General features: G+C 39.5%; 2 protein-coding genes across 3 annotated transcripts in view; one reads left to right on the top strand and one right to left on the bottom strand.

The window, feature by feature from the left end:
* The window catches only part of LOC126271855 (uncharacterized), a 49,855-nt gene extending 39,266 nt beyond the window's left edge, over window positions 1–10,589 (bottom strand). The window contains exon 1 of the mRNA XM_049974190.1: window positions 10,378–10,589. Coding sequence (XP_049830147.1) covers window positions 10,378–10,490 — 113 coding nt within the window. The 5' untranslated portion in view covers window positions 10,491–10,589. The remainder of the gene's footprint in view (window positions 1–10,377) is intronic.
* A 166-nt stretch (window positions 10,590–10,755) lies between these two features.
* LOC126271854 (leucine-rich PPR motif-containing protein, mitochondrial-like) overlaps window positions 10,756–26,998 on the top strand; it is a 155,168-nt gene continuing 138,925 nt past the window's right edge. The window contains exons 1-3 of one of the 2 annotated variants that reach the window (XM_049974188.1): window positions 10,756–10,843; window positions 10,934–11,107; window positions 22,208–22,359. In XM_049974188.1, the coding sequence (XP_049830145.1) occupies window positions 10,941–11,107; window positions 22,208–22,359 (319 nt within the window). In that variant the 5' untranslated portion in view covers window positions 10,756–10,843; window positions 10,934–10,940. Of the gene's footprint in view, window positions 10,844–10,933; window positions 11,108–22,207; window positions 22,360–26,998 lie in introns of those variants that run through there. The other variant, XM_049974189.1, reaches the window with a different exon arrangement.

Genomic DNA, 26,998 nt, shown 5'->3' with positions numbered 1-26,998 from the left:
ACCGCTGCGCTGCACGGTGACAGAGGACTGGTGGCACTAACCAGTCCCCACCTCAAGAACCTCAGGGTCGCAAAGCCCGTACTCAGCCAATGAATGCTGAGCCCCTGAGGGGGTATAAGATTTGCCAATGACATGGTATTAGTGGCAAAAAGTGAGCAGATAGTGAATAACATGCTGCAAAATCTGAATGAAGCTTGTGTGAAATATGGGATGCAAATAAACACAGCAAAAACAGAGTATGGTCATCAGCACAAGACACAGACTGTCTAATACTAAAATAGGACAATCTACCATTAACCAAGTAAGTGCATTGAAATATCTTGGAAGCACAATATCTGAAGACTTGAGATGTCACCAGGAGGCAAAAACTCGAATTGCCATAGCGAAGGAGGCATTCAACAGAAAGGGGAGACACTTATGTGGCAAATTAGATAAAAGTCTAAGGAATAGGCTTGGCAAATGTTTTGTCTGGAGTGTGGCACTATATGGGGCAGAAATGTGGACGCTGAGACATGAGGATGAAAAAAGGTTAGAAGCATTTGAGATGTGGATTTGGAGGAGAACGGAGAGAATAAGCTGGATGGAAAGAGTGAGTAAGGAAAGAGTATTGGAAAGGGTTGGTCAGAGACAATGTCTGCTGAAGGTTGTAAGAGGAAGGAAAAAGAACTGGTTGGGACATTCATTGAGAAGGAAGTGCTTGCTAGCAAATGCTTTGGAAGGATTGGTTTGTGGGAGGAGACTGAGAGGAAGAAGGAGATACAAGATGATAGATGACATAAAAGGAAGAGGAAATTATGCAGGCCTGAAGAGGATGGCAGAAGACCGGACAGCTGAAGAACTATCATGTGAAAACTGCCTTTTGGCAGAAAACTGATGATGATGAGTTTTAAAACATTAAGCAGAACAAATATCCTTCTAATTTTGTTGTTCTTGAAAGTTATGATAATTGGCATTGCGTGAAACAAAAATTAAGATAGCAAAACTTGTGATTTTGTAAAAAAAAGAAAAAAAAACAGTTCCTAAAATTTGCAAGATCTTTAGAAACAACTTTCTTTATAGATTTGTAAATACTAGTATCCATGATTCCAGCATTTTAATACTTTGATATCAGAGTTGATACTTTTACTTTTCCAGTGACACCAAACTGAATAAAACTGAACTATATGCAGTGGCAGACAACTGCATATTCATCCACCACACTTACAAATGTGTACTGAGGGCCAGGCAAGGCTCCTGCTTTACTTTGGAACGTTGTCAACAAAAGATTTGCAAGGCTGTTTATCGCTAAACCTCCTGAAGTCACCACAGCGCCTGGAGCGGCAAGCCGTGCTGATCCTGATGTGGCATGCAGTTTGCTGTAATCAGTGCTGCAGCTGCACCTATTTGCAGCCTCACAGTCATGTGTCCATGTGACGCCACACCTATATTTCAACGCTGACTGGTATTTAAGCTGTTACTCAGCCTCTTGGCAACCATTTCCACTCCAGTCTCCAGACTGACCATCAGCTGCTTTGAGCCTACGCTTCAGACTACAACACATGCCGCTGCTGCTATCCATCAGACAGTGGCACCTCCTGCCTTCACCGAGACCATCAGCTGCTGGTTCACGGCCTCATGGTACGGTGCCACTGATCATCCACTGTATCTCCCAGTTCATCACCACTTTTGACAATTGTGGACTTTGTCATAGTGGTCACTCTCTACACAATGTCAAGACAGACTTTTCACTTGTATTCTCCAGTGTCCTCTAAAGCTGTACAGAATTACCTGTGGTTAATAAACAAAGTATTATTACTGCAACTTATGAATTCCATTGCTACCATCATGCCACTCGGATAAAGTTACTTTGGTTACCAACTTTTAATCTCTTTTCTAATGATACCAGTTTGTGAAAATGACCCACATTCCAAAATGGACTGTCACTTTGATCCTAAAAATAGAGGAAAAATTGTAACTCACTTACATCAATTTTTGATGAACATCTATGAACTGAGGTAACAAAATTTTCTTATTTTGCACGATTTTAAATTAAATGAACAGTATGTGGATTTTGCGGGCCATATTGATGGAGCCACAGCGTGATTTTTGCAGATACACATCATTATTTCCCATATATTATAAAAATGCAACAGACCACAATGTAAAATACTACTGTTGCTATCACAACCCCATTTCTATTGAAGGAGCCCCAGAAACTCTTGTTACAGTTTATTTCAAAGTGTCTTAAAACTTGCTCCCAAAATGGAATTCAGCATGCTACTATACTTCCTTTTTACCCTGTGTCTAATGGCATGACAATATTTATGCCACAAATTGAAGAAAAAAAAGTTGAGATCTGCTCCTATAAATTCTGCATTTATCTCCTTTTTATCCCTATAAGAGCCAACACCATTCCAAGATCGGAGCCCCTGCAGGCCCTTTTATAAAGGCACAAACCTAGAGAAATGGTTCAAATGGCTCTGAGCACTATGGGACTTAACATCTGTGGTCATCAGTCCCCCAGAACTTAGAACTACTTAAACCTAACTAACCTAAGGACCTCACACACATCCATGCCCGAGGCAGGATTCGAAGCTGCGAACGTAACAGTCACGCGGTTCTAGTCTGAAGCGCCTAGAACCGCACAGCCACACTGGCCGGCCCACAAACCTAGAGATGGGCTTCACATGCTAAACTGGGCCACTCGTGACAATATGCTTATGCAGCGTTTAAACCATGGCCTTCATTGAGTGTCGCTGTCTGCTTGTGCTCTACTGCGCAGATGTTTAACAAAGCCAGTTGGCACTTTGGCACGTGGCATAAGTGACTTTAGCAGCCACAACAGGTCTACTTGGGCACACATAAATGCTGCCCATCTGATCACACAGGTGATCACAACATCGGTCGGTCAAACCAGCGAGTCACTGAGTCTTCAACTGTTGTCATTCCGACCTCCACCTGTCATCCTGACAGGACCATCTGTCAAGGAGGTCCAGCTGCTGCCTGACGAATCAAGAGACTAGAAACAAACACCATCTTGAAAACCCAAAGAATGACTCTTCCACCTCATCATAGCTGTCATTGCACACCAGGCTACTGCATTTTGCAAGAAAGCCCTTATCAGTCCTTGCTACATTTGCTGCAACCCCCATCAGTGCAAGGAGGAGGAAAAGAAGCAAAAAAAAGTAGTAGAAGAAGGACAATAACTTATCTACCACTAGCAGCATCAGGAGATGAACCTGGCCTTCACAGTAGGCTGTGGTGCACACACCTTGTCCTCTCCCACACCAGCCAGGGCAGATTCAATGGAGAAGGGATCTTGTAATCCTGCCATAAATTTCTGTTTGCCTTCTGTGAGCAAACCAATGGCATGAGCATGCTCTGAGAGAATGGTTTGAATTCATGTGCTTCCCAATCAAACAAACTTACAATGACCTACCAAGTCAATGTTCGATTTATTCAGTGAACCTCAACAGTACTTAATTGGCACGATATCCTATGGAAGTCTTTGTTTCCATTTTGTTCAAGAAAAGTCAGGGTCTATATTTTCTGTGATTCATTTGTACATAATATCTGTTCAATAAAACCTCAGTTGTTGAAAAAGCAGACTTAAAACATCAGCAGAGAGCGGACTGCATGTAGGGCAATGTAATTTAGGAAGTTGAAAAAGATGAATTTCACTGGTGAAATACATATCATTTGATTCAGGTTTCTGAAAATCACATCTACTCTGCCTCGTAGATAATGAAGGCATTTTGTAAGAGTATCACGGACACACAGTCGAGGCAACTCAGTGTTACAGCAATGGTATTCCCTTGCGTTAAAATAGCGGTTTACAATGCTTTCATTCGAATTTTTGATAAATTTAAATTCAGAATTATTGTCCAGAGTACTGGATCTTTCGCACTTCACAGAAGCTAGTTCCTTAAGCCTCCTGACCATTTAGTATGTGAGGAGCACAAATAGTTTGTGCTCACACATAATCTGATAAAAGTGATGATGATGATGACAGGGTTCCAAGAGTCTGAAGATCATAATTATTAGGCCCTATATCCTCATAATCCATTGGCAAGTCGAAGAGTTTTGCGAGTAATATAGGTAGAGTCTGGTCAAGAGCTGCGACATTGTCACAAGGAATGGCTTACATAAAACAGTGAACTGAGAATAGTCTTAAAAGAAGATGAGGAATGTGCAGAGGTGAAGTTAGAGTGACATGAGGAAGAGTGCGACTAGCAGTTCTTCCAAAATAAGAGCTGGGGCAGAAGATGTGCCCCGTCACTCCCTACCCTCTTCAGTGAAACTGTAGTCGACTCGGCATATGATTAAGTCCGACAGTTAGCAGTGCTGTTGCTAGCCTTCAACTGCAAAACACAAATGGCTGCAACGAAAGAACAATCTTCTATAGAACTGAAACAATACATAGATGCTACCAAAGAGATGTTTCCAAAGTTGTGTTACACAGTTGGTTGAGGCAGGTACACAAAGTGGCCACACCCAGCCCACTGCAACAGCCAAGAGATCTGTTTATGTCACCTCAGCTATAGGAGAGGATACCATAAAAGAAAAAAAGTCAATAGAATGTATTGCATGTGATAAGGACACAGACAGAATAGTCATGCAAGATTTTGAGTTTATGTTTGGACTGAGGTGAAACATTGTTTAACAGAATTGTTTTGGCATGCAGTAAACCTTAACCATACAATTAATTATGAGTTCTTGGTGGCGTGTCTTTAGAGTACAATAACTGCTTCTACAAGGAGACAATAGACAGTGTTCATGCAGAGCACTTAAGTAACAAGGCAGACTCAACTGTGATGCATAGGGCTACAGACCTATAAGCAATACAGCCATAGTCTAATTGAGTTAAGTGAATGATTAGTAAAGTTTTACTAGAGCCTGTTCATTTTCTAGCAAAGAAAAGTTTTCAAGAAAGTGCAGGGAACTTAATTTCTGCATATCAGTTGTATTGAGCTGCTGTACGTGCAGTAACCATCTCAGTTTAGTCATACTGCAGTCATAAAAGCAAAGTAATCTTCCATTTCCGGGCATTGGTTAATCAGACACGATTAATGGTGTCAATGGACAGACAAGTTCTGCAGAAGTACATAACTTGGGGTTTTGTAAATGAAAAACTGCATGCATGATTTTGGGTCCATATCCATGTCTTCTCAATGGGTGTTTCATGTACACATCTATGTTGATTGCTACACTGTGATAAGGTGTCACCACATTGTGGCAAATGACTTTTGTATACTGGGAAAGAACACTACCAGGTGTCTTCAATGTGCAAAGGCCTATCTGACAGCAGACCCCAGATATGGCTCTGGACCTTCGAAATCTGCACTGACATAGTGGGGTCAAATTTTTGTTTCCAGACAGAAACAAAGTCTTGTTAGGACGGGTAGGATGTGTGCATGCCGTGTGTAGATGCAGGATGATCTGGCCACAGTTCGCAAACCACTGAAAATGCTGTTGGCTACGGTCAGTCATCATTAGGCTGCTGCCTTGGGGTGTATGGTGGTGGAGAATCTGGTGCATCACATGCGACACCTCAGGTGCCACTTGTTTTGTCCATGGGCTCTGCTTCCGAGGCATGTCCTAGTGCACACAATAGGTGGACCAGTCCTCACGGCAGGGGGAGCGGTGGGTGGTAATGCGTTTGCTGTCACTCGATGCGGAGGGCCAATGTGGAGACTGGCCGCCTAATCTACCCATTCACCCTGTGAGTGGACAGGTGGCCATTCCTTCACATGGTCTGAGCAGGCATACAGGCAGAAGGATTTACTGGTTATTGGGAGCTCCAATGTTATGTGCATTATGGAGCCCCTTAGGCAGATAGTGTGAAGGGCTGGAAAGAAAGTCAATGTGCACTCGGTATGTCTGCCTGGGGGCCTCATCAGAAATATGCATGTGGCCTTGATGTCTTCTATCAAGCATGCAGATTGCAGTCGCCTACAAATTGTGGCTCACGTCGGCACCAATGACACCAGTTCCATGTGTTCCGAGGTGATCTTCAGTCTGTACAGGCAACTAGCAGAGATGGTGAAGACTCCTGACCTTACCTGCAGGGTGCAAGCAGAGCTTGTAATTTGCAGCATCGTTCCCAAAGTTGATCTGGGTCCTTTGGTTTGGAGCCAAAAGGAGGGTCTCAACCAAATCAACTCTGTGATGGTCTTGGCTGCAGATTTCTGGACCTGCGTTATCGTGTGGGTATTTTGTAGGACTCCCCTTGGTAGGTCAGAGGTGCACTACACAAAAGAAGAAGCAACTTCAGTAGCAGAGTAGTTGTGGAGTGCACATGAGGAATTTTTAGGCTAGGCGGTAGTTTGAATTGCTCTAATGAACATTCGCCAGTCGATTCACACCAAAGGATGTCAAATGGCTTTCAAAATAAAGTCACTTTGACTGTTACAATTTTATCAGTAAACTGTCGAAGTATTCGTAGTAAAGTCCCAGAATTTACTGCCCCTCCAGGAAAGTTCTCGTGGTCCAATTATTCTTGGGACTGAGAGCTGGCTAACATCTGAAGTGAAAAGCTCTGACATATTTAGTGATTCGTGGAACATATATCGGAAAGAAAGATTAGAGGCCATAGGAGGGGAAGTTTTCATTTCTGTTGACAAAAACATTTTCTCTATTGATGTCAATGTTAAGTGTGACAGTGAAGCTGTCTGGTCGCATATAAGAGGTGTTGGCCTAAACTAAGTTAATTGTTGGATGTTTTTACCGGCTACCTGATTCCGCTGTGGCAGTTCTAGAGTCATTCAAAAAAATTCTATGGTCAATAGTGCGTAAATACTAAGATAATGCGATACTAGGTGCAGATGACTAACCTGGTGGATATAGACTGGGATCTCTATCGATTCATTGCAGGGGGGTACTGACTGACAAGTGATGCGAAAAATTTTTGAAAATTGTTTTGAGCAGTTAGTTCGGCTGCCCACACACAATGGAAATATCTTAGATCTTGTATCTACAAGCAGGCCAGAGCTCATCGACAATGTCAGTATAGAAACAGGGATTAGCGATCATGATGTCTTGACAGCAACTACGAAAGTTGCTATAATGATATGAAACTAAGCCAAAAAAGCTGGGAGAGTGTTCCTGCTGGATATAGCAGAGAAGCAGTTATTGATATCTTTCTTAGACAGTGAACTGGCATCACTTAGTACCAGAAAGATGGATGTAAAGGAATTATGGACACAGTTTAAGCAGACTGTAAATCGTGGTCTGGAGAGTTACGTGCCTAGTAAGTGGATACAAGATGGAAAACACCCACCAGGGTTTAATAAGGAAATTCGTTAAGATGCTGAGAAAGCAGAGTCTGTTGCACTTTAGGTTCAAAAGGGGTGCACTAATGACAACAAGAGAAGGTTTGTGGAGATTTGCTTGTCTGTGAAAAGATATAAACGCAAAGCATACAATAACTACCACAGTCACACCTAAGGAAAAGATCTGGCAAAGAACTTGGGAAAATTCTCATCGTATGCAAAATTGCTCAGCGAGTCTAAGGCTTCCATTCAGTCCTTTGTTGACCAGTCTGGTATGCAGTTGAAGATAGCAAAATGAAGGCCGAAGTTTTAAATTTCATGTTCAAGAAATCGTTCATGCAGGAGAAACAAACATACCATCATTTGACTGTTGGACAAACTCCCATATGGATAATATAGAAATAAGCATACCTTGCATAGAGAAGCAACACAGATATTTGAAAACAAATAAATCACCAGGTCTGGATGGAATCACAGTTCAATTTTACAAACACTACACTACGTCATTAGCCGCTTATCTATCTTGCATTTATCGTTAATCTCTCACCCACCACAAAGTCCCAAGCGATTGGCAAAAGCACAGGTGACTCTAGTATATAAGGGAGGTACAAGAATGGACCGCAAAATTACAGACCAATATCCCTAACTTCTATTTTATGCAGAATCCTTGAACACATTCTCAGTTTGAATATAATAAACTTTCTTGAGGAAAGGAAGTTTATGTCCACAAATCAGCATGGTTTTAGGAATCATCGCTCATGTGAAACTCTGCTTCCCATTTTCTCACAATATAATGAGAACTATGGATGAAGGGCAACAGGTAGATTCCACATTTCTAGATTTATGGAAAGCATTTGACACAGTCCCTCATTGCAGTCAGTTAATGAAGGTACGAGCATATAGAATAAGTTCACAGCTATGGGAGCGTCTCAAAGACTTATTAAATAACAGAACTCAGTATGTTGTCCTCGGCAGAGAGTGTTCATTAGAGACAAGGGAATTATCAGCAGTGCCCCAGGGAAGTGAGATAGGACTGCTGTTGTTCTATATATACATAAATGATTTGGCGGACAGGTTGGGGAGCAATCTGTGGTTGTTTGCTGATGATGCCGTGACATACGATACGGTGTTGAAGTTGAGTGATTGTAGGATGTTACAAGATGACCTAGACAAAATTTCCAGATGGAGTGATGAATGGCAGCTAGCCCGAAATGTGGAAAAACCTGTAATGTTCAGATTCAGTATTACCAGCATCCACTTTGACACAGTCAAGTCGTTTAAATATATGGGCGTAACATTGCAAAGTGATAGGTGGAGGACCAAGAATGTGGAAACTGTGGTAGGGATGGAAACTGATCAACTTCAGTTTATTGGGAGAATTTTAGGAAAGAGTGGTTCACCTGTAAAGGAGAGAGCAAAAGGACACTAGTGTGACCTATTCTTGAGTACTGTTCGAGTGCTTGGGATCCATGCCAGATCGGATTGAAGGAAGACATCGAAGCAATTCAAAGGTGGACTGCTAGATTTGGTACTGGTCGGTTTGAACAACACGTAAGTGTTATGGAGATGCTTCAGGAACTCTGAGAGAATCCAGAATTTGAAGTAACTGCCTAACGATTCTGCTGCCACCAACATAGATCATGTCGCGAAGGTAAGATACGAGAAATTAGGGCTCATATGGAGGCGTATAGACAGTAATTTTTCTCTCGCTCTATTTGTGAGCAGAACACGAGAGGAAGAGACAAGTAGTGGTACAGAGTATCCTCCACCATGTACCTTAGGGTGGCTTGCAGAGTATCTATGTATATGTAGATGAATTGGCCACTTATTCCAGTAGTTTGCATCGAGTCCCTGTTAAAATGCTTGTTCTGTAGGCCTACCTGTATCTAGTGTGGTTTCCTTTCTACCAAGTTTCAGTACTGGTATAACTGTAATAAAAGTTGTGTAAAAATAGTATAAAATGTACATATGTAATTATCATCCAGTGGGCCTGAGATAAATCGATCAACAATACAAATGACAGTTTAATTAAAATAACTATTATTATGCCATTGCTTATGTTTGTTAACGAATCTCTAGAAACAAAAATCTAAGTCTTTAAATCAATTTCTGTTAGTCCACGTAAAATTCCAGTTGTAACTATTAAAGATATTCGTGTTGAAATTCCAGATGACTCAGTGTGTTTACACATTCTGTTATACTTTATTAATTGTAATTTTTGTTTAAACTGTAAATTGCGGTTATGATAACTTTTATTGTATATAATGATTGTCTTATCCTATACCCATCGTATAACCTTAAGTGATCCGAGGGACGAATGAATCAATCAATCAAATCACGAACTGAGGAGGAAGGCATGGGGATGGGGGGGGGGGGGGGGTGCGGAGGCGGCTTGAGCTAAAATGTCTACACTGCATTTCCAAACAACGAACGGAAATAATCACAGGTTGTAATACCGAATGAATTACTACGCTATCCGTGTGTAAGGAAATGAACACACATTCTTTGGGAAAAGGTTCTCACAAAATGTGGCATAAGTAGAAATGTATAAAAAAATATTTTCCATTAACGATGTCCCAAACATGTAAAGGTAGGCCCTAAAATACACTGCCGGGAACGTGATAATCTTGGGCTATTATAGCTAAGTGCCATCGAACAGAAAAAAACAGTTACTTACTTTGATCACAAAAGTGCGCTGAATACGTGTTCTTTAGGAAGAAAGTCTCCAAGGAGATCTAACATAATACTGGCACCGAATGACAAAACACCTGCCTTGTAACCGGACTTTACTTAAGACTCTCGTTATTTGGCATTATTAAGATATACATCAACTGGTTTATCTAAGAAACTAGTCAAGGGATTACAAGCTACGCGAAACTGATTAAATACAAAGCATTGACGATAGGTACTTTATATCGAAAATAACTTATCCGTTGTGGAAACAAGACTGGTGGACACACAAAACAGACAAGCCATATGCAGGCAGGAAAGAGTTCTAGTTTGAAGCAATGATAGAAACTGGCAGCAACAAGTGCGAATATTGTTGGTACAACATTCTGGGGTAAGTTAACATGAAACAGGTGTTGAAGCTTGAACTATGTTTGAAATATGCACTGAGTTGGCTTACTCGATATCCTTGCAAATTCCTTTAAAAATGCTTTCCATGGTTCTTCGAAATAACTGTGTTTTCACACACTCAGGTCTCTTGTCACCAGTATTTACCATTTTACTTTCATCCATCGCAACACAATTTAAATCCTGCAGAAATAGTAAACAATCATAAAACGCGCGCACTTTATAAAAACATACAATCTACTACTACACTTAGCATCTTTGATTACAGTATTACACAGTTAGGAGCAAAAAGAACGTAGAACTAAGCAAATTCTACAGAGGTGGATTAAAAATTAAGAAAAAACAATGATAATTTATAATAAACTTTAAAAACACATTATTTTTGTGATAATAATTGATATGTAGAATTGCTTCAGAGATACTAGGCCTCAAACGGGCGGCTTTGCTTGCAAGGCGTGCTTCGTTGATGTCGCCGGCATCAAAGTAAACAGTAAACACTGACGTGATGCAGACATACAGTCATGTGTAGTTTACGAATGAAAGTAGTTGTTAATTAATGATAAAAAAGAAGCAAAGGTCAGATGCTTTACGTTGAATTCATATTTCAGTTCTGTTATGATGTTTCGAGTGACGCTTTGGCGACGATTAATAGCAAATCGTGCAACTGGTCGTTGCTTACGAGCGCGAGCATTGCAAGAATATCCCAGAATCCTACAAACTCCGCCGATATACAGTTGCATTAAAAACATAGCGTCACGCAATTACGTGACGTCTACGTTAATGTAAGTGAGAAGGTCTGTTGTAATATAATGGTTATATAATTTATTTTCCACAATGCATCTACATGCATACTTTGCAAATCAAGATATATAAAATGAGATGCAAATCGCTGCGAACAGCATTGCAATTGAGACATTTTTTTTTTATTTTAGCTACCAGTTTCGGCAGCTCATTGCGGTAGTAATGCACGGGTCATGTAGTTCTGGATGTCCAGAAGTCTTGTTTTTGACAGATGCATATGGGGCCTGAAGATAGCGTAATGAATTGCCAAAACTGTTAGCGAATATAAAATAACGTTTCAACTGCAAAGCTATTTGACGAATTCCATTGTTAAATATTAGGCCAGCCACTGTCTCATGTCCACAGTGGATCAATATATATTATAGCAAGGTTTCATCCCGTTGCATTCGCTCGAGTTCGGCTCCTCTGTTTCTGTTGCAGTTAGTCTAATTTCGTCTTCGCGCTAATTAGATTCGTTAGCAAATTCGCCACTTAATATTGGTTCTAGGAACTTTGTAAGAAGGGTTTTGCGGAAATGTTGACACCTGTTTTCAAGCGTCTACACACACACACAGACATACAAATACAAGTCTACCGCACAGTCCTGAGAAGATACTCCTCAACCACTCTCATGGTCCATGGTCTCAAACATTGTTCATATATCCAGAATTCATAGCTCAGTTCAACCAAAATAGGCAATCCCATCTGTCTGTTTTACCAGAAATGTTATTGTGGCATTAAGTCATAGTGTGTGTGTGTTTTTGAGTCCAGTTGCGTTAGTATAAGGCATTGTTGCATTTGGTGGTGCTCTCTTACTTGTAATGTTTATGTTTGGAAGTTGTTAGTGAGTCATTTGACCTTGTGAGTTGAGTATGTCAGGTTGTTATTGAAATAGTTTATTTTGGGTAGTACAATAGCAGCTTGTCAAGCTTCAGTGATCACGAGTGCCTGATAATATGTCATCAACCATGAAACTACTTATGACCAAAGAAATTAAGTGTAATTGTTGAACAGTTATTTTTATAAGTGCACTGTCTGAAATTGAAATTGAAGCACCAGAAGACATAGTAGGATGTCAATGTAACTTTGAACACATATGTATCTTTGGTGGGTATGTAAATGAGTAGATTTTCCACCAGAGTGCATAGGAGGTATCAAGTGACATTTGTGACTGGATTGCAGACTTTTTGGCAGGGAGGATGGAGAGTCAATGTCAGATGCACAGGTAACTTTGGGTGTGCCCCAGATGAGTGTGTTGGGACCTTCTCTGTTCATGGTGTATATTAGTGACCTTGTAGACAATATTAATACTAAAACCAGGCTTTTTGTGGGTGATGCAGTTATCTATAATGAAGTAGTATCTGAGAGAAGCTGCATAAATAGCCAGTCAGATCTTGATAAGATTTCAACATGGTGCAGAGATTGGCAACTTGCTCTAAATGTTCAGAAATGTAAAATTGTTCACATCACAAAAAGAAAAAGGACATGTACTTAGTATCACGAGACTGTAATATCAATGAGTCAATTTTGGAATTGGCTAAGTCATACAAACACCTGGGTGTAACGCTCTTTAGGGATTTGAAATAGAATTATCACACATGTTCAGTCATGGCTAAAGCAGGTGGTAGACTTCCGTTTATTGGTAGAATACTGAGGAGGCTAACAGGGGATATTGAATGCAAGCACAAAAGGACAGCACAAATGGTCACAGATTTGTTTACTCAATGGGAGAGAGTTGCAGAGATACTGAAGGAAATGGCAGACTCTTGAAGACAGACATAAACTATCCCAAGAAAGTCTATTTACGAAGCTTTAAGTGATGGCTCTAGGGATATACTACAACTCCCTATGTATCACTCACACAGGGATCATGGGGATAAGATTAGAATAATTACTGGATACACACAGGCATTCAAACAATCATTCTTCCCACACTCCATATGTGAGTGGAACAGGACGAAAGCCTGATAACTGGTGCACTGGGATGTACCCTCTGCCATGGACCTCATGGTGGTTTGCAGATTATAGATATAAATACTGAGTTGTTACCAGGCTTGGTAGGGTATGTAGGCGGCATGAACAACATTGTATGTTTAGTGATTACAATCAACAACAGAGATATGCCACATACACGATTGAGGCAGCATTATCAGCGTGTGGTGACAGTTTGAAAGGAGCCTCATTATGTGTCTCCATTTGGCCAGCTGGTTGAATGGTGCATTGTCCAGATTTGCATTTGGAGAGAGAGTGTTCCAATGACTTGACGACATGGGCCTCGTCTTCATTGTTCTGGTCAACCATGTCTTACTACTAAAAAGGAGGATAGCTGTATTGTGCATGTAAGCTCATCATAACCCCCCTCATGTCTGGACCTGCCATCCAAGAACGAGTGATGAACTCCCTGCAACATTCGGTACCATTCCACATCATGAACTGCTGATGCATTGTGTCACTTTGTCTTCAGCGATGAATCGCCGTTCTACACTACTTTGGATGGCCATCATCGGTGAGTGTAATGGTGACTTGGGGTGAGTCTCCATTATTCCAATGGGCCAGTATTGTGTTTGGAATCATTGGATATTACTTCAGCCCATGGCTGGTAGTGATTGAGTGAACTCTGATAGTAAGATAGTACATCATGGAAGTTCTACATCCTCATATGTTACAATATTATACACCATTGTTCAACTAGACATTGCTCATCTTTGTAAATTTGACTTGATTTTCAGCTTTACAGAAGCATCCAGTTCCACCCATCTGCATTGACCCATGACACCATTGTATACAAAATAAGAAAGATGACATCACTACATACACACACCAACAAACAGCCGAAAATAAACATGGCACAATAATATCTCATGCCAAAAATAAAATGAAACTAACAGGATAACTGTGGAAAATTGAGGTTGAGGGCGGGGACAAGCTAAATAAGCAACAATTAAAAAAAACTGTAACATCCCAAAACAAATAACTTAAATTTAAATTGCAACATTCTGCTATACCAATTAAAACCACAGGAATTGGACATTTCACTTGAGCTATACCACAGCAATCGATAAAAAAGCTATACCACAGCAATCGATAAAAAATAATGACCATCTACAACTGCGAAAACTGGAACCAGAATCATAGCAAGTCAGAAACCCAAATACCCCATATTCACTACATCGATTAAAACACGACCGACCTACCATAAATATACAACACACAAAACATCACAATTACTATAGAATGAAACCAAAAAAAGCCACCGAAACTCTTTTTCAACCTCATGTTAATACCATTATGTCATGGGTCAAAGCAGATGGGTGGAATCGGACACTTCCATTGACTCCGATTTTCTAATAAATGCTGTAACATCACATACCCTCCGAATACGTGAAGCTTCATTTTGTTTCCTCTTCCCCTTCTGTGTGCTTCAGTATTATTTTTAGTCATTTTTCTCCTCCACGCTGTGTATTATCAGTGAGCATCTCTGTGCTTGGATCGAGGGGTTGGCTACTGGGCAGCACCAGAGGCTGGACCATGTTTTCCCTTCCACATAGAGCACAGTGTTGTAACTGCAATAGGCATAAGTGACTTGATGTCGTGGAGGCCAAAATTGTAACATAAAATTCCCCTTGGTGTAGAAAGTTGCACTCTTAAGCACATTATTCACAGGAAAACATTCATATGCATATTGTTTCAAGGCACAGTTCTTCTCCAACAATTCAGATTTCAGACTTGGAACCAAATACAAAACAAGGGTAAAGAGACATTTAATATCACCATACATTCCTTCCTTTTTTCACAGTCAATGTCACTTCAATATAGCCTATATATGTCATGTACATATCATAATTTTTGTTGTTGTATTGCATGTCGGCTTTTGTCACAGGATCTTTGGCTGGGGTTTGTTTTACAATTTTTCTGGTGTTTTGCCAGCCACTTGTGTTCATTGTTCATGCAATGGAGGGTGAAAATTTAAAAATGCTAGCCATTTATGCTGTTGAGATGACAGAAAATATGTTAAACAAACATTGGCCAAAGATCTTCAGACAAAAGGCAACAGGCTGCAATACATCAACAAGTTGCCATGAAATCCTGAACAATAACTGTCCCTGTCTCATGTGTTCCTCCCTGTTTGTGCTAATTGCAGTAATTTTTCCTGCATTTGTTTCTTCATATTATTCTTAGAACATGGTTCCACTGACTGACTGGCACAAAAACTTCTCTTGGCATTTCACACCAACATATTTACATGTAGATAAACAGAAAAGAATGATTTTAGTTGATGGCTCATTCCTATTTCCACTATAACATATTATTCATGATGTTCCAAAACATCCATCTGTAACTCATTCCTATTTGTGACAAAATACACCGAAGGGAAGAGAAAAAGTGGTGATGTGGTGGAAAGCACATATGTCTAGTAAGTGAGAGACCATGTCCAAGTCTCAACTTTGGTACAAATGTTAATTTTTTACTTTAGGTTCTATCCTGTCAAAGACGAAGTTGAGACTTAGTATGTTTCCAAGAAAGTATATTCCATCAGATCAGTATATCACCTATGCCCAAAATATACACAGGATTTCCCCATTATGTACAAAGCTAGGTTGCGATTCCAATATCAGAGAGTCTCGGCAACACCGATGATGCAAGAAGGGGAAAATCTAGACGACCTGAGGCGTGAATTGAAGTTTGTGTTCTGGAGGGCACTGGACAAGGATAGTCAGTGCAGCTATGTCAGCCACAATGCTAGGCTTGTGTAATGATAGCACATCTGCCTAGTAAGCAAGAGACATGGGTTCAAGTCCTAACATTGGCACCAATTAAAGTTCATTACTTCAGCTTGTGGCATAATCGGAATAAAAACAGCAGTTTTTCACACAACAGTGCCTTTTTAGTGTACCTAAGTAATATTTATCACCTTTTTTGTTCCTTGCTAGCTCCCACACTAATAAGTGCAGTATGAGGAAATTCTGTTTTGCCAAAAATTGGAATTTTTGATTTGGCACTTTATTTGCATCATAGATGGATTCACTTCAAAGACAGTTGACTGCTTCAAGCATTTACAGAATCGATGTAATAACAACAACAGAAAAAGTATAGAAATAGTTGCCCATCTAGCAACAGCAAACAAAGCAGTTTGTAACTTCCTGGCAGATTAAAATTGTGTGCGCTACCGAGACTCAAACTCAGGACCTTTGCCTTTTGCAGGCAAGTGCTCTGCCATCTGAGCTCCCGAAGCATGACTCACGCCCGGTCCTCACAGCTTTACTTCTGCCATTATCTTGTCTCCTACCTTCCAAACTTTGCAGAAGCTCTCCTGGTTCGCAGTAGAGCTTCTGTAAAGGTTGGAAAGTAGGAGACGAGATACTGGCAGAAGTAAAGCTGTGAGGACCGGGTGTGATTTGTGCTTCGGTGGCTCAGATTGTAGAGCACTTGCCAGCGAAAGGCGAAGATCCCGCGTTCGAGTCTCAGTCGGGCACACAGTTTTAATCTGCCAGGAAGTTTCATATCAGCGCACACTCCACTGCAGAGTGAAAATCTCATTCTGGAAAGCAGTTTGTAGTTTTACCAAAATCTTAAATAAAAGAGCACTTGGTACTAACTCTAAAATCTGCTTGTATCAATTGGCTATTATCCTGGAAACATCATATGGATCTGAAGCATTAATATTTACAAAGAAGGATGAGGAAAAACTTAATATTTGAAAGAAACATTCCACAGAAAATTTGTTTACCTGTAGGCCTATATGATGAAAATACTATGGAGTTGAGGATAAGAAAAAATGAAAAATTAAGAGAGCTATACAAACACTGTAATATCATAAAAGTGCCAAAGAAGAGAAGGTTGAAGTGGACAGGCCTTATAATGAGAATGATGGGGAATAGAGTATCCCGAAACAGCATTCTGCGGAACAATAGATGGAACGAGAGGAAGAGGAAGGCGAGGTGGTGGAATAACGTCTGGGACGACACAGCTGGGATGAACATCAACACCAAATGGACAAACAGTGCAGTTGACAGTAGGAGATGGTCAATAAGGCCCTTGCCACATGTAATGTAAAAGTAATAGTTTCTTTGCACTAACAGCAATTAATAATAAAAGTTCTTGATATGCAGGTTATAACAAACTTAAATCTTAATCATAGCCACTGTCATCACTATCAAAAGTTAAAGAATTAGGAGTCCCACCTGTGACATTTGATTCATCATATATTTATAGAGGCTCTTGAAGCTTTGACAGATGTTGGACAACACAGGTCCCACAGAATGTTTGAAATGTTGAATGGTGACTTATGACCTATGGTATCGTATATATAAGACTTTGATACATTTTTGTACATACTTGTTTTGTTCCTGTGTAACAGCGTGTACAGCTTTTATTAATGTACAATTAAACACCCACAGAGTAAACTACAGTTCACAAAAAGCTGAACGAGATGGGTCGACATGAATGAGCAAACTTGATGGTGGAAGAATGAAACCAGAAATTTCAAAGTCCTCACAAAGTTGTCACCAACACAGCAATAAATAGTCCTTATAGCAGTCTGTAGTCTATTCCAGTTCAGGCAGCCAGGTTGAAATCATACATATCAAAGATGATGAGTCAGGTCTCCATTTGATGTATGATAAGACTGTGGATATCCCACCACTACCTACAAAGATGCTGGTGGCTGGACAAGGTGATATTTTCATGAAGAACTGCCTATCCAGAGTTGCCAGGCCCCACATCTCCTTTGACTTAATAACATTGATGCCTTGTGTTGCAGAATTGATGATGTAATCCAGGTGAAATATAAAGCACCCTTTGTTTGGAAACATTTCAGAAGAGTAAAAAATTCCTGTCTTGTTTTTTGAAGGTAATTAAAGTAAATCCCTCTCATCATCAAATTTCCTGTAGCTCCCGCTGAATTGAAATATCCAACACATTTAAGGCTGTATATCTTACTACTGATATTGCTGGCAGTGTTAGTATTGTCACCATTATTTGTCTTCATCATATGTTGTATGATTTCCCATAGCTGACTCATTGTAGAGGAGGAACAGTGTGCTTTCAGTGACATAAATATAAGTTTGTAACAATATTCTGAGAAGGGTAGTTGCTACTCACCATATAGCAGAGATTCTGAGTCACAGATAGTTACAACAAAAAGATTTTCTCACTTAAAGCTTTCGGCCAATGGCCTTTGTCAACAATGTGTGTGCGCGTGCACACACACACACACACACACACACACACACACACACACACACACACACATGACTGCAGTCTCAGGCAACTGAGTGTGGTTTCAGTTGCCTGAAACGGCAGTCGTATGTGTGGATTGTGTTTGCATGACAGAGAGAGAGAGAGAGAGAGAGAGAGAGAGAGAGAGAGAGAGAGAGAGAGAGAGAGACTGTGTTTGTGTGTGTGTGTGTGTGTGTGTGTGTGTGTGTGTGTGTGTTTTGTTGACAAAGGCCATTGGCTGAAAGCTTTAAGTGTGAAAATCTTTTTGTTGTGCCTATCTGCGACTCAGCACCTCCGCTAAATGGTGAGTAGCAACTTTAGTTCTTGGAATATTGTTACATTCCATCCTGTATTTTCCATTGTTTGATAAATACAAGTTTGTCACTTCTGAGAATTGAATATTGCAGGATAAACTATCAACATTTTTATGCCCAAATAAATACTCTTGTGTTTTATCTTACAGCCTTACCTCAGTCACACTTTTGTAATACCCTTATTTTTATTGAAAAGGATATTGCTCATGAAACTTACTGGGAGATAAACAGTGTGTGCTGGACCAGGACTCAGATCCAAGAACTTTGCCTTTCGCAAGTGATAGGCAAGGGCTCATGTTAAGGTCCCTAGCAAACAGTTATCATCTGCCAGGATTTTCACATCACTACACTCTCTGCTGTAGAGTGAAAATTCATACTGGATATTGCTAATGTTTTAACTACACAATTCATAGAAGTGTTGTTTTTTTTAAAAAAATATGTTTTAAATTTTTTATTTGCTCAATTCTAGGGGAAAAAAAGGTCTGGATATTTTCTGTTAGGCCTTGGAAGTTATTCTTTTGTGGACGCTCATTCCTATGCTTAGAAAATGTTGTGCCAGAGTGCTTGAATCTTTTGACAATTTTTCCTCTGCTGTTTTCGTGCTCTCATGTTTAACTGCTTTTGGTGACTGATATTTCATTATCTTGTATTCTTTAGTTTCTAGCTGATGCTGCCCGTATATTATTTGTAGGTTAGGGAATGGTACTGGTTTATACTAAGATAGTTATGTTTTACCTTGTGCTGTCAAGAACTGATGCTGAGTTGTTATCTTGTTGTTATATTGTTTTTGTGGTATGCACATAAATGGATCTGAAGACACTCTGACATGGTAGTATGACCAGTTACTGCTAGGTCACCCACAGAGCTGAATTTGACACTAGTCGCTTGAGTCAAACCACTGATGTACTAATTGGATAGTGCTGGAAGCACTACAGCACCTTGAGATAACCCATTCTTTACTGTGAAGGATTGATTGTATTACACATAATGCTGACATGGAAAGAGCAACTTGTGAGCATGTTGCTCATTAGAATGATCATCATTTTCATTGTAATTCACCATTAGTGTTTAACCCATGCAGGATTGTGCATGGCGTATAGCTCAAAAAAAGCTGCTGCTGTTTTTTACCTCCTTCTCTAACAGTGTGACTGAATTTAAGATGTCAGTATCACTAACTTCAAAACAGCTTCACTTGTGTTGGAAACTACTTCCCGTGCTTACTCAGATAACTATTAAGTGTTCAGGGAGTTTTTTTGAAACAGATGCCTAGTGATGAATGGAACTATAGCTTGGCTTTTTAGTAATATAGTTTGTGCACCGAAAACTCTCTGTAATATGCAAAATTTCTCTCTCTCATATTGTAATTTTTGTTAACATTGACACAGATTAATTTAAATTATTTCTGAATTAATACTTCCTATTCGCCAAGCCTGAAGGGTCAGCTTCCACCTGAAGTGATATTTTGATGTGATCTTATTTCAGTGATTCAGAAGATCTAGCATTCTTGCTTCTGTGAATCATTTAAGTACAGGAACATAAACAAACCAAGTGGACTCAATTAGCAGAAAAGCAATAAAACAATCATTTAACTTCATAAATACACATATCTTAGGTTAGACCTTACTGTTTCTGTAATTGAGATGATTTGAAACTTCAAGTGTACTGCTACTGCTCACAATTTATTTTATTTTTACTGCACCTTTCAGATGTTTAAACTTACATTATCAGGTCAGTTTATTTGAATTAATAACTACATATATGTTGTAAGTATGTGGGGTCGTCTGTGGGGTAGTCTGTGGGACAATATCCAGTGCTCAAAGGCAACTTTTTCTGTCATGTTTACACAATATATTCGAAAGTAAACAAATATGGCACCCTGCTGACCAGAAGAATGAGCCTGTGGCCACTAGATGCATTGCTACAGGTTACCTTAAAGTCATACCAAGCGGGAAAGCGCCGGCAGACAGGCACAATGAACAAAACACACAAACACACACACACAGAATTACTAGCTTTCGCAACCGATGGTTGCTTCTTCAGGAAGGAGAGGGAAAGACGAAAGGATGTGGGTTTTAAGGGAGAGGGTAAGGAGTCATTCCAATCCTGGAAGCGGAAACACTTCCCTTAGGGGGAAAAAAAGGACAGGTGTACACTCGCGCGCTCGCACACACACACACACACACACACACACACACACACACACACACACACACACACACACATCCATCCGCACATACACCAATCATTTATGTGCGGATGGATATATATATATATATATGTGTGTGTGTGTGTGTGTGTGTGTGTGTGTGTGTGTGTGTGTGTGTGTGTGTGTGTGTGTGTGTGTGCGCGCGCGCGCGCGCGCGCGAGTGTACACCTGTCCTTTTTTTCCCCCTAAGGGAAGTCTTTCCGCTCCCGGGATTGGAATGACTCCTTACCCTCTCCCTTAAAACCCACATCCTTTCGTCTTTACCTCTCCTTCCTGAAGAAGCAACCATCGGTTGCGAAAGCTAGTAATTCTGTGTGTGTGTGTTTGTGTGTTTTGTTCATTGTGCCTGTCTGCCGGCGCTTTCCTGCTTGGTAAGTCTTGGAATCTTTGTTTTTAATATATTTTTCCCATGTGGAAGTTTCTTTCTATTTTATTTACCTTAAAGTCATACACACAATGGGTAGATGTAATTAGTTCACATAAATCCTCATTATCATGGAGGTTTAAACTTCTGAAACACAGGGTGGAAATAAAATAAATTGCAGCTACTAACAGTAAACTTAGTTTCAATTGGTTTTTCAACATGCTGTTTTCATGCTCCTAGGTGTTCATCTCATTTGCACAGAAAATGAACTAGGCAACTGCTTCAACTGTTTACACGCTGTCAGATGAAACCACAGTCATACATCAGTCGTCAGGTTTCTGTTCCCTTGTGTAATAGCCATTCACCAGTGGCTGGTTACACCCCAAACAGTTGGGGCCAGTAATCAGGAAGTGTAATTTTCTCGTCCTAATGTCACAGCACTACCAGCTTCCTTTCCTGTGTCACATTGAAGGTGCTGCCAGTGGTGTTGTTGAAATTTTGAGAGTTGAATCCACTGCCTCATACTTTGTAAGTTCCAGTAATTTGAGTTATATGGAAAGAAATGTGTTTTCAAACAATAGTCCATGTCCAGTTGTAGGACTGAGTTTTGTGATAGACATCTTGTCAAATGTAGTAATGCAGATGGGATAAACAACTAATGGTTTTAATGAAGGTGGTGTGTACTTTTGGCATAAATGGGAATTTCTTTTACTTTGCCGTTTTGTGAACTATTTAACACACATTCACTTATTGCTATACTACCGATTGGTATAAATTTCGATCATGGTTTGTTACATTTGTGATCTTCATATGGCGGTACAATAGGCTAATTAGCTATGGAAGTCTCGACAGTTGAAATTAAAGTTTTCATTTTGTATTTCCTTTTATAATGTAACATGTTTTGTGTTGGATGGTTGCTCTGTTATTGGATAATGTAACAGTATTTTGTTTCTTTTTATTTGCTATTTTACAATATTGGTATTTCTCTTTCTTTTTCAAGACAGCAGTCAGTGGAGAAGAATAAGTCAATGCCATTGGATCCCAGTACTGAAATTTCAAATACAGTTCAAGCAATTGAAACTAGTGTGAAAAACAGTAACAGAGTTAAAAAATCAACTTTATATGGATTTTTGAATATGATTGAAGTGAAAGGTAAGGCATTATTATTGCAGGAAGAAACCTCATATAGATATGTATTTGGAACATGAAATTATACTAACTAAAGTCGCAGTGCTTATTTTTTACAAGATAAATAAGTATTACAAGGAGCCCACATATAAGTATCCTTTCCACCTTCATCATTGTGAGTGGTCTTCTATTATTTACAGTTAACTGTTTAAAAATTCCTCGGAGGAGCTGCAGCAACTGTCTGCCTCAAAAAACTAATTTAAAGAAAACATATTATCAGTCAAGACTGTCAAATTTTCAAAAATTCATTTCCCCTATAGGCTATATCTCACGCAGCATAGTTACTGATAAAGCCGTATCCTGTATAGCAGAGAGTAAAAAATGTTGTTTTTCCTGCATGTTACATCAAGCTAATTTGCAGAGGATTAATTCAAAAATGTTCATGAAGTAATATTTACCATTCCTCCTTGCTTCTAATACTGTACTACCTGTATGCTGGATTCACAGCTACGTGTCAAGTTGCTCCACTTTCCTGGGGTTATTTTAAGCCTGATTTCCACTGTTTTGGAAATAATAGCTTGACAATGCAACAATCCTAATATTGTTGACAATGCAACAGTTCTGTAGTCTGAAGGTGACCAGTGGCTGCTCATAACAGGTGATTGCATTTTGAAATGCTTATCAGTGTAGGCAGCAGTAGTACCAGTGTAGACGGTCACCCCCAGAATTGTTGCCTAAACCAGAGAGGCGCACAAGATGTGTCTGCCCAGTGTCTCACGGCCATTAAAAGGCATGATAGTCACCCTGAGAACACACATCATGTGTGCAGCTTGTCAGGTTGTACAGTGGCTGTAACTGTCCTGCTCATTGCAGGTGGGAAATATATACCTATTATCCACACAGTTTCAAAACATTTTAATATATTCTTAACTTCTTGGCTAAAAATCTGTGCTGGGGAACAGAAGGTATGTGTGAGGATGGAGTGGGGACAGGGAAGGATATAGAGGCAGATGGAAGATTGAGACTAGTGGAGGTTGAGGAGAGGTGGGTGGGAGGGTTACAGGAACGAAGGATATTTTCAGGGAGAGTTTCCATCTGCAGAATTCAGAAATTTATGAGCAAACCCAGTTCAGATTGTTGAGCTTATTCAAGTTTGAAACTGCTCTCTGAATCTGTATAGCCTCTGATGATGTGTGCAGCATTAAGAGATGAAATGCTAAGCACAGAAATATGGCTAGTACCATGGCCTAATGCCCATAAAACAAAAAGCACCCAGAATACATCATATCTTTTGGTATATGTCAATATTCGTTTGTTTGAACATCTGTTCACAGCGTCATGGACAGATGTGAGCAACTTCAGTTGTTCTTCCCATGTGCAGTTGCTAGATGTCCCAGTTTTCCAGTTTCAGATTCAAGAAATTGATGTCCTCAAAAATACTTTGGGGCAGCAGTTTGTTCCAGACTTCAGAGAAATATTTTCATACTGTGTATTTTTTCTCCAAATTCTTGCATACATCTATATTTCTATTTCAACAGTTTGGCCTCAACAGCCAGAGACAGTAGTTGTGTGTGTGTGTGTGTGTGTGTGTGTGTGTGTGTGTGTGTGGTGCCTAATTTGGAAGGAAGCCTTTTGGCTGAAAACTTATTTATTGTTAACAGTCTTTTTGTTGTTCCTATCTGCAACTTAACAACTCTGCTGTGTGGTGAGAGTAATGTATCCTTTTCATAATATTGTCATTTTATTTCAACTCTGTTAGCCTAGAAATGGAATTTTTTACTATCATAGCTGACTGAATCATTCAAGGAGTATTAGTCTATCGTAATTCTGCTCAGTTTCCATTTTTGACCCTCAGTTGACTTTAAGTTTTGCAGCAGCATGGTTTTCTATTTCTCTGCCAAGTCGTATTGCAGTTAATTTTTTATCAAAATCCTTGATTGTTCCAAGTGAACATAAAATGTGAGGGAGGAAATATTCAGAAGACCGGTACTTCATAAAATGAAGGAAGTGATTATGAAGTAGGAAGTGTAATTTGGAAACGTTATGTTTCTGTTACACATGTGGGAAGAGCAAATAGTAAGGATCCTCTAGCTGACATAAAGTGTGAATCAAATGTGTACTCTACAAACACTTAAAAAAATTTTCTATTTTGTTTCATATTCATTTAATCAGGGCAAATTAGCAACAGCAGCAGAACTAGCAATGTGCTACCATACCATTGAACATCACATGTCTTTGAGATCAGAGGATTGTACTTTTAGGCTAAACTCCAAACTTTTTAATGGTTCTGAAGCAGCAGAAATTGTGACACTGGCGAGAACAAAAGTAAACAACAATTGTGAGATCAGTGTTAATGTGACACTGTGAAACAAATATGCGATGATCTTTCCAAGATCCATTATTTTGCTATAGCTACAGACTCTAGTAATCAAGAAGACAAGAAAATATTTTCACTAATTGTTCAGTATTTTACATCAAAAAGTGAACTTATGTAAATTAACTTCTATGTCAAATAAAACTGTCTCTGTAATACGTACATTTTGCATCATTACCTTAGAGGAAAACAAAATTGATAAAATTAAGAGCATATCATTTTCTGGTGACAGTACCAACACTAATTGTGGAGGAGTACAGTGAGTGGTACAAACAATTTGTCAGCAAAATTGATAGGTGAAGTAAACGAAAATCTTGTAGGTGTTAGATGCTCCACACACAAATTACATAATGCTACAAAGGCAGGTACCAACTTGATGAGTGCTGACTGGAAACATTTGTGACTAAACTTTTAAATTTCTTCTTCTTATACACAGTACAGGTGGAGCATCGTAAAGAATTAAGAGAGCTAATTGACAGAGTGTATCACGCATTGTCTTCACATACAAAAACAGGGTGGATATCTTTCTTTGTTACAGTAGAGAAAGTACTGAAATTGTATCATGTTCTTAAGTCATTCTTCCTCTCAGAAGAAAAAAAGTACCTAAATTGCTGACAACTCAGTTTCAGAATGTGCTGACTAAGCCTTATTTATCATTTTTACACTGTCAATGTATGTATTTCTGAGTGAAATACTTAAACTCAAGAAAGCAGATAGCAGTCTTGTACAAGTAGCTGCAATTTTACAAGATGTCGGAGTGATAGGATGGTGTAAAGAGGACAAATTTGCACCACACAAGGTGATATTTATCTTGAGAAAATGGATGTTGCATCAGCTGGGGATATTCCAACATTTCATTCTGGTGTTCAACAGTTTTATGAAACATGTGGATTATTAAATAAACAAGAAAAAAAGGCCAATGAACTTGAAAGAATTTCACTTTTTCAAATGGATGTTCTTGGACTCAGAGCCTATTTGGAATGAAGTGACATGAATTAATATTTCTGCAAGCTAAAGGATTATCAGTAGAGAATAGCGCATTGTCTGACCAGTTATGTTTTGTCAACCCTGTCACTGTATCACAACTCAGCAGAAATAGTGATAATTTGTCTAGTAAATCATGTCAGGAGAAATGGTGTGTGGACACTTAGACATTTAGAGCAGCATTCACAGTTACTAAATCCATGCAACTTCACCTTCAGTATTCCAGACCACAGTGCTAATGTGGAAAGAAGTTTCTCTACCACAAATCCCCAGTGAACTGGGGAACGAAATGGATTAAAAGTACCAACAGTTAAGGCAATAGTAAAACATGTTTTTCATTATGAAATGAGCTGCACTCACTTTTATGTCTTTCAGCATCAGGATCTTCCCTCTAAAGCTCCAAAATCTGATAAATACCAAATGTAGAACAGTGAAGAAAATTTGAAATAGAATTTTTTAAATTTTGTGCAATTAAAACTGCGTTTGAATGTATTTTATTATTTAATTTTTTGTCTCATAATTCCAAAGATGCAAAAATGCCAGACAAACGTGTGGTTCCTGAAGAGGGGCAGCAGCCTTTTCAGTAGTTGCAGGGGCAACAGTCTGGATGATTGACTGATCTGGCCTTGTGACAATAACCAAAACGGCCTTGCTGTGCTGGTACTGCGAACGGCTGAAAGCAAGGGGAAACTACGGCCGTAATTTTTCCTGAGGGCATGCAGCTTTACTGTATGGTTAAATGATGATGGCGTCCTCATGGGTAAAATATTCTGGAGGTAAAATAGTCCCCCATTCGGATCTCCGGGCGTGGACTACTCAAGAGTATGTCGTTATCAGGAGAAAGAAAACTGGCGTTCTACGTATTGGAGCGTGGAATGTCAGATCTTTTAATCGGGCAGGTAGGTTAGAAAATTTAAAAAAGGAAATGGATCGGTTAAAGTTAGATGTAGTGGGAATTAGTGAAGTTCGGTGGTGGGAGGAACAAGACTTCTGGTCAGGTGACTACAGGGTTATAAAAACAAAATCAAATACGGGTAATGCAGGAGTAGGTTTAATAAGAATAGGAAAATAGGAATGCAGGTAAGCTACTACAAACAGCATAGTGAACGCATTATTGTGGCCAAGATAGATACGAAGCTCACACCTACTACAGTAGTACAAGTTTATATGCCAACTAGCTCTGCAGATGATGAAGAAATTGAAGAAATGTGTGATCAAATAAAAGAAATTATTCAGATAGTGAAGGGATATGAAAATTTAATAGTCATGGGAGACTGGAATTCGGTAGTAGGAAAAGGGAGAGAA

The sequence above is a fragment of the Schistocerca gregaria genome, chromosome 5 (genome assembly GCF_023897955.1).
Source record: "Schistocerca gregaria isolate iqSchGreg1 chromosome 5, iqSchGreg1.2, whole genome shotgun sequence".
NCBI lineage: Eukaryota > Metazoa > Arthropoda > Insecta > Orthoptera > Acrididae > Schistocerca > Schistocerca gregaria.
This window is presented reverse-complemented; position numbering and strand designations above follow the sequence as displayed.